We start from the raw sequence: 14,638 nt of genomic DNA, 5'->3' as shown, positions 1-14,638 counted from the left end.
GGATGATGTGCTTGGATATAAAACACGCAATCGTCGAAAAACATGAGCGAGGTGTGCGTGTTGTCGACTTGGTGAGGCGGATGTGAAGGCAGCTGAAGATTTTATTATAACTGAGAAGAAGAAGAGGATGATGTGCTTGGATATAAAACACGCAATCGTCGAAAAACATGAGCGAGGTGTGCGTGTTGTCGACTTGGTGAGGCGGATGTGAAGGCAGCTGAAGATTTTATTATAACTTTTGCCGAACTGATAGAAGCCGAACGATAGATCCCCCAGCAAATCTTCAACTGTGACGAGACAGGGCTCTTCTGGAAAAAGATGCCGAGGAGGACGTATATAACGGCAGAGGAGAAGAGCATGCCAGGCCACAACTTGTTCAGAGTGCCGGCGATAGCTCGCCTTCTCTTTGTGGAAAACACGGTGAGATCCTTAACATCCAACAACTAATGGGACGCAAACGGGGCGCCCAGTTTAGCGGTACACACATTGATGAATCACCCTGCCTGTGATTCACCCATGACAGGTTATAGCTGGGTCGGGATTCAAACCCAGGCTGGACAGTTTAGAGTCAAGTGTGCGTACCTCCAGTCCAGGCCATCCTGCCAACTTGTATGCTGCATACAGGTGAAATATAAAGCGCGAGATATTTTTATATATAACTGTATATTAAAAAAAAAATTGGTGTGGTTTTTGGCGGGCTGGAACGGATTAATAGCATTTCAATGCATTTTAATGGGGAAATTTAATTTGAGAAACGAGCAAATTGAGTTACGAGCTCGGTCACAGAACGAATTAAACTCGTAAGTCAAGGTTCCACTGTATATTATTTTTTAACTCTCAAAAGAAAATATCTATTTTATGCACTGACAGCAGCAAATAACTGTTTTTTTTTTACGTCATATCCATTAGTTATAGTAATGCCATTTGTAAAGTGTCTTTCAGAAAATGTCGCAAGGCCTTTGAATGAAAACAACTGCAATCAAAATGGTGGGGAGGGGGAGAGGAGGGAGGGAAGATCACAATAAATGGGGTGTGTGTAGATATGCTTCCAAATACTGTAAGTAATACTTCCAAATACACAAGGAGTATTAGTGAATGTGGTGGACTTGATATTAACAGGTGTCTGGGACAACTGAAAATTCTGTTTGGACAGGTATAAATTGTATGCCAGTTGTCTTTTGTCAATATTTCTGCGAAATACAAGTGATGCAAATACTGTATATGAAAGAAGTTCTGAGACAAGCCATTATCAGCCTAAACAGCCAGAAAACAGTGAAGGACCATCAGTAACTTCAATTGTACTTGAACATTGGAAAGTGAAAGAAGTCATGTGAGAAAGTACAAGATCTCACCCTTGAGTCTTGACATCTATATCAGAGCGATACCTTTCAGAGGACAGCCTCAATAACTCGTTTGAGTTGGTGAGAAAAGCGGTGTCATTGTTATGACGTCGCTGGTACACAGAGTATCCCAGGAAGTGACGGCATTTTCCCCAAGCTCAGTGGCTGTGTTATGTGTTTGTATCGTGTGTGTGTGTGTGTGTGTGTGTGTGTGTGTGTGTGTGTGTGTGTGTGCTCCATTACGAGCCTTAGACCTTGGATTAGAAAAAATTTAGAACGAGAGCAACGCAACTGTGTTGCCAATATGCCTCCGCATAGTCCCACAATGGGTAGATGCCCTTGTTCACTGTCCTAAAAATAAAGTTTGATTTAAATCCCTTCAGCTGTTTTCAATTATCACATTTTCACCAGCCATGACAGGTTTCACATCAATCGGTGAGGTAGTTTCAGAGAATGGATTTTTAAAAATATTGGCTTTCAAGCTAATATGGCTGCCACACCACGAGACTTTTGACCTTAAAAATGTACACTCTGCATATGTATGTTGGGGATCACATTTGTGAAGTTTCGTGTTGATCGGATAAGGTTCGTTTTTCTATTCAAGATGGCTGCCAAGCCACATGACCTACATCATTTTCAAACAATATGCAACAATGATGTTAGATGATATTTGTAAAATGTAGCATCGATAGGGTAAGCGGTTTAAGAGATATAATTATTTAATATTTTCCTTCAATCCAATATGGCTGCCACACCATGTGACCAACGATATTTTCATGATCAACTTTTAATCACCATGCCAAGTCAATGACACATGTAAAGTTTTGAGTCAATAAATTTGGTGGTTTGGGAGAGGGCGTTTTTTAAAGCTTTTAGGTTAAATCCAATATGGCTGCCAAACCATGTGACCTATGATGTCAAAATTTAATATTTCAATACAAATGGGTCATAGATCATGTGCATGCAATTTCAGATTTTTAGGATAAGGAATTCAATTCAAAACATTTTTGGCTGGTATACCACTTCACCTATGATGTCACCATTATCATGCTTTTGTTCCCCATTGGGAGTACATGACAATGTGCCAAATTTAAAATTTTTCAATTCAGCGGTTACCGAGATTTTTTTTTAAATTATTTGCGTTTAATCCAAGGTGGCTGCCATACCACGTGACCTATGACGTCACAATCATCATTAAAATATTCAGCATAGGTGTCACTCCTACCCTGAAAGTTTCATCTCAATCAACCATGTGGTTGCTGAGAAAAACAAGGTTTAGCCCGTACGGACAGACGGACGGACAACCCGAAAACATAATGCCTCCGGCCACCTTCGGGGGCGGAGGCATAAAAAACAGAAAAATGACAAAAGCTTGATAGATACAAATAAACACCAACTAGGGCTTATCAAATACATGCACTTGTACTTAGAAAACACTTCAAAAGCAAATTCAAACCAATTAAAATATTTTTTTCAAACGTTTGCATGAAGAAGAATACCATCACGAAGAAATGTATCGGCAAAGTAGAGACACTTGACCATGCCGGTGAAGGAATCATCTGGGGAACGCGCCTCGACTCGCCTCTGGACTGGGGCTAGCTCCACCTCACCTGGCAGATCCTGCTCTGCCAGCCGTGCATTTGCCTCGCGTACCTGAAGATCGACGTGTAAGCTTTCAAGAACAGCAAAATGGCACAATTCCTACCAATCCCAAAATACTATGTTTTTGCTGTGAAATGAAAACGATGTGAAACGATGTGAAACAAAAACAAAAACCAGCATGTCATCTATATATTAAAGTCACGGCAGTTTTCTGTCCATCTGTTTCTCTCTTTCCGCCCATCGGTTAAACAGCTGGCCTGACTCCAGCCACAGCGACGTCACTGTAGGAAGGCTGACTCCACCCACTGGCATTTGGATTTTCATACAGTTCAGGCCAAAGACATCATCGAGCCTGCCATGTTTACAATTGCCATGTCCTACCTTTACATTGCTAAACATGAATTGCTGAGTATGCGAGGAAGCGCTACATTGCCTATACACCACCCCAAAAAGGAGGCCCCTGCTAGTATTTAATCAAACTGATAGTTCTTAAAAGTACCAGAAAAAAAATAACAATAAAAGGGCAGGGCCAGCAGCAACACTGCCTGACCCACATCTCAATATGTCAGTGGAAAAGTACTTTTTATTACACAATTTTATTTGACATTACCATGAAAAGCTGTACATAGTTTCAAATATTTTTTATCTGTTATTTGACAAGTTTAGCTGGCCCAATATTTGCGATAAATTAAAACAACAAAAAAGATTTGCATGCTACACGCAGGTGCGCACATACCTTGGTAGTGGGGTCTGGGCGTTTGCGAGCTGTAGTGCGGCTCTTGCGCATACGACGAAAAGACTGACGTAATGATTTCTTGAGAGACTTGACCCGAGAAAGTGGACCCTCTAAGGCAAGTGCATCGTTGGGGTGTAGTGTGCATCTGGAAAGAGGTAAATCCCACGTTACATTGCTTCTGTCTCGCTGATAAACGTAAGAGCAAAATAAAAAGCAGAGATAAAAAGCAGAGACAACAAGCAGCACCACACACATACTTAGTTAACACAGACTTGCGCTGGTGACAGTCAAAGAGACCAAAACCATGACTCGTTCCAAATGCCAGGAGATGCCACTCGGCTTGCAGAGCAAGTGCTGTCAAAGAGGCTGGTGGCATAGCCTGCACTACCAACTGCGGCTGGTAGCCTGCAGGCAGTGGAACAGGGCCCGATCGGATGATTAACCTATCGTGGCCCTTCCAGCGGAAGGTCTCATTCTCCTCAAGCAGATCCATTGTGTAAGTATTGATCTCATGCTCTGTAGATTCGTCATTCAGCTCCATAAGCAGCACCTAAGAAAATGTTTAGGGAGAGGTGCATAGCTGTGGCACAAAATTGCTTCACTAATTTGATGCATCGGTTGCATAGGGCCACCCAAGCACATAAAAAAGCTCCAACAATTCACCTGGCCTGCAGAGCCCGCCAATGCAAGCTGCCCACTGAACTTGCACAAAGAGATCTTTTGAATGCCTAGTCGTGGATCATCACTGTAAGGATCAAAGCAGCCCACCTGAAGCAGGGATTATGGGAGTTTGAAGTGAAAGAATGGTGGAATTGAGCAAAGGCAAAAGCAGTAAAACTGCAACAACCTTTCAATGAAGCCACAACATAAAAAAGCATTTTTTTCTCATGCTTTCATCGACTGTTTTCAGACTTTCTCTAAACTCAAAGTTAAAGTTGAGCTGAGCACATGAAAAAAATATCAATACCAACCTTCCTGAATGGAGGCCAGTGGCCTTCATCTGTTTCCTGTATTGGCTCAGGCTGATCAGCCTCTGTCACAAACACACTGGCTGTGCTGAGCTTGTACAATGGTTGCAGTGCAACACCAGATGCATCCCAAAAGCGCACCGAGCCATCCTCATGCCTGGAGCAATTACAAATCAAGTAAAGAACAAAACAAACACTGAGGACCTCCCACAAAATGAGTAACAATAATAAGCCGCAATATATTAAGGTAGACATGGCTAAACCAAAGTCTGTACATTTTAACTTGGTACAAAATAATTTCTTCACCAGAAAACATTTTGCTTTCATTTGAAAAATGTACAACAAATAGATAGACAGACAGATAAATGGAAAATTAAGGTTGGACAACACAAACCAAGCAAACATTTCAAATGACCAATCAGAACAATCACAATACAGTCCAGCTGATACAGTTAAAGCATCAGTGAGACTGGCAGGAGGGCCTAGAGATCAATGCACTCACCTCTAAGCTGGCCACCCTGGGTTCGAACCTCGACCCAGCTATAAACTGTCATCCTGGTGTTTCACAGGCAGAGCGATTCATCAATGTGTGTGCCGTCCCTCGGATGGACGTTGAACTGAGCACCCTGTCGGCTGGCATTGGTTGGTGGACGTTAAAGATCCCACGGTGTCTTTCATGAAGAGTAAGCGAACTATCGCCGGCACCATGGCCAAATTCCTGCCCTGACATCCCAAGAGGGAGTGACGACTCAACCAGGATTGTAGGCTAGTAACAGCTTCGGCAGCACCAATGCTCACCATTGGCGACGACAGTGGGTCATTGAGGGCCAAAAACCTTATATTCAGAAGCATCTAAATATCTATAAAGCTCAGTTGACTTTTTGCTCCACCAAATAACAGCGAAACGGAGTTGAGTAAAAGGGTGAAAATTCTACAGATGCTGTGATAAATAACTACCTATGTCGGTTTGAATGTTTGAAAGAGAATAGACGTCTGGATCAATTTTTGAATTAAATTTAAATCCCGAGTTATATATACATATAGTCACGTGAAAAAGTAAGTGCACCCCATGTGAAGTTTTGACTTTTTCAACATATTTCAACATACAGCTATTTGATCTTCATTTCAACAATATTGATAAATAAAGGTGATATAATATAACAAATATCATGAAACATTTACATTTTGTAGTCCTTTGTATAATTTAAATAAACATAAATGCAAATTTCACATGTGGAAAAAGTAAGTACACCCCTACATTTATCACTACTTCAAATACCTAAAATTAGAATCAGGTGCAAATGATTAGAACATCATTAGAGAGGATCTTGGAGGAACCTGTCTTATTTAAACCTCAGACATTTCGTTTGGTTTGCTCTTTGTTGTTGAAGTGTGCAGTGTCACCATGCCTAGATCAAAAGAGCTCTCTGAGGCCTTCAGAAAGAAGGTTATGGGTGGCTACGAGTCTTGGAAGGGATTTAAAAAGATCTCCAAACAATATGAAATCAATCATTCGACTGTCCGGAAGATCATCTCCAAGTGGAGAAGATCCCAAACAACTGCCAACTTGTTCAGGCCAGGCCGCCCCGGTAAGTTCAGCCCGAGAGCAGACCGCAAGATGCTGAAAGAAGTCTCTAAGAACCCCAGAATGTCATCACGGGATCGACAGGTAGCTCTTGCCATTGTTGATGTCAAAGTGCACGAGTCTACCATTAGAAAGAGGCTGCACAAATTTGATCTACATGGGAGGTGTGCCAGGAGGAAACCTTTGCTGTCCAGAAAGAACATCAGGGCAAGACGAAAGTTTGCCAATGAACACCGAGGCAAAAACCAGCACTTCTGGAACAATGTGCTCTGGACAGATGAGTCAAAGGTAGAGCTATTTGGCCACAGTACCAGAAGACATGTTTGGCGAAAACCAAAGACAGCATTTGACCACAACAACCTGATACCAACTATAAAGCATGGTGGTGGAAATATTATTGTTTGGGGCAGATTTGCTGCATCAAGGCCTGGGCAGCTCACCATCATAGAATCCACAATGAATTATTCATTGTACCAGAGGGTGTTGAGGATAATGTGAGGCCATCTGTCAGAAAGTTGAAGCTCAACCGATGGTGGACCTTGCAACATGACAATGACTCTAAACATACCAGTAAATCCACCAAGGAATGGCTGAAAAGAAAGAAATGGAGGGTTCTGGAATGGCCAAGTCAAAGCCCGGATATAAATCCCATCGAGATGTTGTGGGCGGATTTGAAACGAGCTGTGCATGCAAGAAACCCCTCAAACATCGTACAGCTGAAAGAATTCTGCATGGAGGAGTGGGCAAAAATTTCTCCCAGACGATGTCAGAGACTGGTAGACAGTTATAAGAAACGCCTACTTGAGGTTGTTTCTGCCAAAGGGGGCAATACCACCTATTAGAGCCAAGGGTGTACTTACTTTTTCCACATGCGAAATTTGCATTTATGTTTATTTAAATTATACAATGGACTACAAAATGTAAATGTATCATGATATTTGTTATATTATATCACCTTTATCTATCAATATCGTTGAAATGAAGATCAAATAGCTGTATGTTGAAATATGTTGAAAAAGTCAAAACTTTACATGGGGTGTACTTACTTTTTCACGTGACTGTATATATAAACGCGAGTTGTCTGTGTGTGTGTGTCCGCGTTTTAGTCAGAGATGGCTGAATGGATCTTCATCAAACTTTCAGAGGTTCATCAGTGAGTGCCTGGGAGTGTTTTAGGCAAAAAAAAAAACTTTGAAAAGAAAAAGTTCGTTTTTTTGGAGTTAAAAAAAACAAAAAAAACAAACAAAAAAAAAAACGCTCAATAGTGCCGAAGCCTTTTTAAATGAATGGCAGTTATATACAAGAACACATTCGCATAAATAAATACAAAACAATTACCAGACATTTGAATACAAATAAATCAAACAATTCCAGAAGTGTACAAATTTGGTAGTGTAGCTTTTTTTTTTTTTTTTTTTTTTTTTTTGTATACTGAATCGAGGCTCGTGATAGAGCTAACATTTATTTCACAAACAAATCAACCAGACAAACAAAATATACAAAAAGAGGGAGCGGAAGACAAGATGGGGAGAGAAGGGGAAAAACACAACCACAACATTTGAGAGCAGGGAGAAGTGTGGGAGGGAGAGGGCTTGGGGGAAGGAGGCGTGGGAAGGGGGGGGGGGGGGGGGGGTGGCAGAAGTATAAAACACAAGGGGACCGAAATTAGCGGGGGTAGAAAAGATCAAGGTTTTGGATGGGGGAGGATAAGAGATGGTGGTGAACAGCTGTTTTAAAGACCTGGAGGGTGGAGTGGGATTGAAGAGAGTGAGGGAGTTTGTTCCAGAGGTGGGAGAAAAGAGGAATGAAGGAGTGAAGGTGAGCAGAAAGTCTTCATTTTGGCAGTTTAACCATAAGAGGGTTGCAGGCAGATCTTTTGCGACCTGTAGGAATATTTGGGGGACAGAGCCCAGAGAGGGCTGGGGGGGCAAGGCCAGAGAGGAGTCGGTAGAAGACGGAAAGACCACCAACCTGCCTGCGGTGAGTGAGTGAAAGGCCCTTGGAGTTAGCTTCATCGCGGGAGATTCCAATGATTCTGAACGCTTTGGTTTCAACAGCGTGAAGACGGGCTAGGTGTGAGGCAGGAGCACCAGACCAGAGGGGAGAGCAGTATTCCATAGAGCTGCTGATGAAAGCCTTGTATGTGGTGAGGAGCTCAGGTGTGCCAAGGAAGGACTTCACACGACGGAGGATGCCCAGTCGACGACTGGCTTTGGAGGCCAGATTTGAAATGTGCTGCACATTTGAAAATGAAATGTGTGAATGAAATGTGAGAGACATCTGAAATGTGACACATTCTGACACAGACACACATCTGAAATGTGCAGAAAACCAAATGCTTCTTCTTCTTCCTGATCTTACACTCAACTCAGAGCCTTACACTCAGCCTTACACTCAACTCAGAAACGTGAGCCACATTCACTCAAACGTGAGCCACTCCCCTTCCCCTCCTCCCCCCTTCTCCCCTCCCCCCACCCCTCCCCTTTCCCTTCCCCCCTCCCCTTTAAGATATAAATTCTCTGTGAAAGAGCTTCCACTTCTGACTGCTCCCCTTCCCCCCCTCCCCTCCCCTTTAAGATTATAAATTCTCCGTAAAAGAGCTTCCACTTCTGACTGCTCCCCTTCCCCCCCTCCCCTCCCCCTCCTCCACATATCCCTCCCCCGTTCCCCTCCCCTCCCCCGCCCGGCAAAACCGGGTACTTCTGCTAGTTACATTATATTTCTGACAAATCAACTAATGTTGAGGCCAAAATTGGAAATCTATGAATTGGCAAAGTCTGGCACACATGATCAACCAATCTTACCCAGTGAGCAGCAAATCACGGGAGGTCCGTTTCTGGCTCTTCATTACTCCTCCATTAATTGGCCACTCCTGGCAAAGGTACAACATGCCAACAGTCAATTCCAATGTATGTTTGTGCATATATGAGCACACACACAAAAAAACAAAGTTATGCCATGGACATGCACACACGCACACACACGTGGGCGCGCGCACGCACGCACGTACGCACACACAGCCTTGTTTTAACTGAGGATTATGACTGTACATGAGTTGCTGCATTATGATTTACATCAATCATAATACAAACAATTAAGGTTGCCAAAGTTTCCTGTATAGGCTCCATGCCAAAGTCCACATGTCATGTGAAGAAGAAGCATGGCAAGGCATTTCATCTTCGGAGGACATATTTTTCCGTTAAAAATGTTGTCGGTGACAACGATAAAAGCACAATAATATCAAAATCATTAGAAAATAATCTTACTATAATTCACCAAATGTCCGTCCGTCCGTTCGAAGGTACCACAAAAACGGCTCAACCGATCGCAACGATATTTTGGGTGGGTATTCCTGGGACCCCTGGGAGTAAAATAGGCTATATTGTTTTTCCAGTTTTTCCAAACACGATGGAATAATATTTACCGATATGAACAGTGATGTGGATTTTGTTGAAATTCTACAAATACTGTTTATTCTACGTATCAGGAGAGAGTAGATCAACTCTTGACGAACTCTTCCTATATAAACGTGCGGCTCCGAAGTAACATGGCAGCGTGTGCAAAGCGACTGAGAAACAGGTGTAGCGGCCGCTTCCGTGTTACAGATTCGACGCGCACTCTTCACACATAAACGTGCGACTGAGAAAGACGTGTAGCGGCCGCTTCCGTTTTGCAGAATTCAATCTTTTTTCAAAATGGGCGCCATGTACTGTTATGGGTGCTATGTTTAGATTTTGATGATTTGCGTGTGATATGATTCAACGGATATTTATAAGAATCGTTTAAAATAAACTAGAGGTTCCAGGGAACCTGAACTCAACTGGTCTATATCAATATGGTTAGAATATGCATAATAGAACCACAAACTATATAGTTTATATGTGCTAAAAATATATGACAAAAATTGATTTTTCAATATGGCCGCCCTGCCGCGCCCATTTTTGGGCGTGCAACGCCCAAATGCAGTCCCAAAATAGTTTATGTCTTAAAGATGCTGCATAACAAGTTTCATCAAATTTAATCAATATTTGTGACTTTTAGAGCGTAGACGTCGAATTGTTTACAAATGACAGACAGACAGACGGACGGACGACGGACACTGGGTGTCGACAAAAACTCAGCTGGACATAGTCCAGTTGAGTTAAAAAAGCCTTCAATTTCTGATATTTTGCCTTTTCATTTGGGCCTCCCAATTGAAGCCCCGCCCATAGGGCGGGTACTGTTGCTAGTAATCTATCTATAATTCCATTAATCTCTGTGTGTATGTGTGTATGTGTGTATGTGTGTATGTGTGTATGTGTGTATGTGTGTATGTGTGTATGTGTGTATGTTTGTCTGTGACCGCTGTTTCTCGACAACCACGGGTCCGATATACTTTAAACTTGCCAGGTATATTGCTGGGGACCCGAGGATGTGCCTTTTCAAGGTTTCATATTAATCGGACAAGTACTTACCGAGCTATGGCGATTTAGCCGTTCGCCGTTCGCTTTGGCGTTGCGAATGGACCAAACCATTTCATGTAAATAGAGGGGGGGGGGGGGTTCTGTGGTCGTTGCGAATGGACCAAACCATTTGATGTAAATAGAGGGGGGGGGATTGTCACCGTACTCGCAAGCCGTTCGCCGTTCGCTTTGGCGTTGCGAATGGACCAAACCATTTCATGTAAATAGAGGGGGGGGGGGGGGTTCTGTGGTCGTTGCGAATGGACCAAACCATTTCATGTAAATAGAGGGGGGGGATATAATTTTAGATATATATATAGTACGGGCATATATATAGTACGGGCATGCCCTAGTAATAATAACAATACCAACAATAATAATAGTAAGGATAATAACATCCCCCCCCCCCCTTCCCCCATCCCCCCAAATGAGTCCAAAGCTTATTTTTCACACATCATATTGAGAAAATGTATAATTAAGGTAAAAGGGCTGAAAACCCACAATCATTTAAAATGTCTAATAGATTCACAAAACCTACAGCTGATGAATGCTTTTCTTTCTGCTGAACACCACATGCCACAATGCGCTCCCACAGCTTTGAAGGAATGGCAGACACGTGATGCGAGCAGGTGATTGCAGAAGAATGCAGTGAAGCAAGGTAAGGTGGTGTGAGGCTGGGCCAGCCAGGAGCCATCAGGTCAATGGCGACAAGCTCTTCCTCCACCAGGACAACCAGCACTTTAGGTTCATCCAACACTAAGAACATGGTGGCAGGATCAACAGTAGTGGATATTTTGGAGGCTTAAAATATAAATTCTGACCCAAATAAACATCAATTGGCATGACATGCCCACACAGTACATTCCACGGCATGATGATGCACCCACACAACGATACGTTCCACAGAATGGCATGTACACATTCCTCAAGATGTCATGCCCACACACAGAACCTGGGGAAAACTTTCAAATTTGCATAAAATTAAGAAAAAGAATATTCCCCAAATAAAAATAGTTGACCAGTTCTTGAAGAAGATCAAGCCAATTTTCCACTCGTACACAATTTAGTTGTTCTATTCTGCAGGTTTTGCACAGCCAGAAAAATAATCAAATACGAGAGGTTCGTTCATCCGTTCCCCTCCTCTCCCCCAGAATAAAATGGGTCGTCTTGGAGGGGTACATGTTTGGAATAAAATGACTCCTTTTCAAGGGTGAATTTGGACACAAAAGAAAAGAACAAGTCAGGAGACGACGATGGTTCACGAGCGAGCGGTATTGAATGACAAAGGATGGACTATAACCGAAACAGGCCCGGACAGGCCAGGCCTGTAAATGTCAACACGAAGGTTACTGACCTTGAAATGATAGAAAATAATGTATAATCAGTTATGAGGTTAGTTAGCTACACAATACCGAAATTTGGTGAAAAATGAAATCGGGGAAAAAAAAAAAAATCGAGCTCTGTGGGGCTAGACACATGACATTGGCCTAACCAAATATCGAAACCCCTGTCAGATTCCACCAAACTCCTCGGAGAAGATGTATCTTGAACTTGATTACCCCCTAAAAAGACATCTTTTTCGGGCGTGGCTCCGCCCACAATGGGCGCAATACGCCCACTCTAGGCAGGACACAACCAGATCATGATATCAACCTCCCACCCAAGTTTCATCAAGATCGGATGATATCATCGGGTAGTTATGCTGCGGACGGACAGAGACAGACAGACAGACAGACAGACAGACAGACAGACACACACACACACACACACACACACACACACACACACACACACACACACACACACACACACACACACACACACACACACACACACACACACACGACGAATATAGTGGTCACTTGATAACTCGTGAACCAATTATTCTTATGCTCTTATCGCACATCTCCACGTGCAGGGAAAATGGCCTTAAAATGCCTGTTGTTGTTGTTGTTGTTGTTGTTGGGTCGAGACGTTGAGGGTCAAATTACATAAACAGCCAATAATTAAGGTGATTAAAAAAACAAATGGGCACACCTAAAGACGAAGCGACACATTTATGGCAAGATAAACGAAAGAATGGAGCGGAACGGAATGAAAAGCAACAGAATGGAATGAAAAGCATGCAAAAATGGCTATCATACAATGTATGCTTAATGCTTATGATATTCAATTTACTATTTGTATGGCACTGGCACTATTGAGTATGCATGCACGCACACACACGCATGACTAGACTTCAGAGAAACACCCCGAACCCTAACAAAATAAAAAATAGAATAAAAAGTGGGCATTGTAGGATCCAAACGTACACTATTCCAATTTCCAGACAATTTGCTGTACCATTAGACCATGATAGCTGAGCCTGATAAATGGGTGTGGAAAACAGGTGGAAGGGGTCAGTCGAAGAAGAGCCAATCATGGGAGTGGAGCTGCCTGTAGACACACCAATATGGCAAATCAACTGAAAGTGTATGCTGGAAAGTGCTCTTATGGTGCAAGAAGCTCACAAGAATACAAGTTTACCGTGGTCTAAGCCTCAGGCATTGCAAACGCGAGTTGGGAGCATGCATATGAAGTCGCTCAAGTTACACAATATTTGCAGGATTTGTCAGTCCATCAAACGAATCACAAGGTCAGGAACAATTAGATATTCAAGGGTTTCACATGGGTAGAGCAGGCAAAAAGAGCAGCTTTTGGAGGGTTCGACTACCCATGGAAAGAGTTTCTGTGGGTTTGGGCAAACCCTGATTCTGGAACAATTGCAATGTATGATTTTGTGCCTCAAGCCAAACATTTCACAAAAGGTACAAACAGATGGCTCCACCATTCTACTGAGAAATAATGCCTTGTCATCATGCAGGAGTGTGATTCAAACACAATAGTGCAGAGGAAGTGCTGTCTAAACTTGGTCCAATTTTCAGCCTGTTCACATACAGTACTGTCAGATTGGCTCTTCCAAAGCAGCACATTGCATCGATGAGTGTGCCAGCCCTTGGATGGATATCAAGCAGGGGGCCTGTCTGCTAGAATTAGTTGGTGGATGTTAATGATCCCACTATCTATTGAAGAAAAGTAGGCAAGTCATCGCCAGCACCATGGCAAAATTCCCTAACCTAAAGGCAGCACTGCATCAACAGCATGGCATGCTCCCAACAATGATGCAAACCAAAAGCCACAAGCTATAAACGAATGAGTGACTGCTGGGGCAGTAAATCCTTTGTTGTAGGCCTTGATATCTCGAAAGCCTTTGACAGAGTTTGGCATCAGGGTCTGATATCCAAGCTTCCCTCTTTCAGCTTTCCTCCCTCGCTCTGCTCTCTCATATCGAGCTGTCTCTGCAACAGCTCTATCTCTAATTGTTGACAGTTTAACATCTCCCTCCTTCCCTATCAAGAGTGGTATAACCAAATGCACTCGTATGCTGATGACTCAACATTACATTTCTCCAAGTTTTTCCCATCTGCCCCATCTTCCCTCACTCGATCTACATCTTGTTTCATCACGGCCAACTCTTTAAATTCGGATTTGGACAAGATTTCCCAGTGGGGCAAACAAATGTAATCAAGTTAAGTTTAATGCTTCTGCAACTCATTTCTTCCCACCTCTCACTGAAGCTCCTCTGAACTCTCCAATCTCCTTTGAAAGCTCCACAATTACACCATGTGATTCAATAAACCTACTAGGTATTACCCCAACATCAAATATACCCTAGAATCCACACATTACACAAATAGCTATGTCTGCCTCAAATAAACTGGGAGCCCTGTTCAGATGTCGAATACTCTTCTCCTCTCAACAGTTGCTTCAACTATATAAAGGATTGATTCGTCCTTGTATAGAGTGCTGCTCTCACATCTGGGGAGGTTCGAGCTCCACATACTGGACAGAATTGAATCCAAAGTCATCTGACTGATCAACTCTCCCAATCTGACCTCAAAACTTAACCCACTCAAATTGCACAG

The 14,638-nt window shown here is 42.8% G+C and overlaps 1 protein-coding gene across 6 annotated transcripts in view; it reads right to left on the bottom strand.

Moving 5' to 3' along the window:
* The window catches only part of LOC137431582 (lethal(2) giant larvae protein homolog 1), a 198,180-nt gene that overhangs the window by 33,781 nt on the left and 149,761 nt on the right, over window positions 1-14,638 (bottom strand). For all 6 annotated transcript variants that reach the window (XR_010985311.2, XR_010985312.2, XM_068123071.2 and 3 more), the window contains 7 exons: window positions 11,212-11,429; window positions 9,036-9,103; window positions 4,650-4,803; window positions 4,342-4,446; window positions 3,936-4,228; window positions 3,679-3,823; window positions 2,840-2,993 (listed from right to left, as the gene is read on the bottom strand). Coding sequence is in view for 4 of the 6 variants with exons in the window: in XM_068123071.2 (XP_067979172.2) it covers window positions 2,840-2,993; window positions 3,679-3,823; window positions 3,936-4,228; window positions 4,342-4,446; window positions 4,650-4,803; window positions 9,036-9,103; window positions 11,212-11,429 (1,137 nt within the window). In the remaining 2 variants the exon portion in view is untranslated. The remainder of the gene's footprint in view (window positions 1-2,839; window positions 2,994-3,678; window positions 3,824-3,935; window positions 4,229-4,341; window positions 4,447-4,649; window positions 4,804-9,035; window positions 9,104-11,211; window positions 11,430-14,638) is intronic.

The sequence above is a fragment of the Myxine glutinosa genome, chromosome 1 (genome assembly GCF_964187855.1).
Source record: "Myxine glutinosa chromosome 1, kmMyxGlut1.1, whole genome shotgun sequence".
Classification (NCBI taxonomy): domain Eukaryota; kingdom Metazoa; phylum Chordata; class Myxini; order Myxiniformes; family Myxinidae; genus Myxine; species Myxine glutinosa.
The sequence above is the reverse complement of the archived record's forward strand: the minus strand, read 5'-3'. Positions and strand labels throughout refer to the sequence as shown.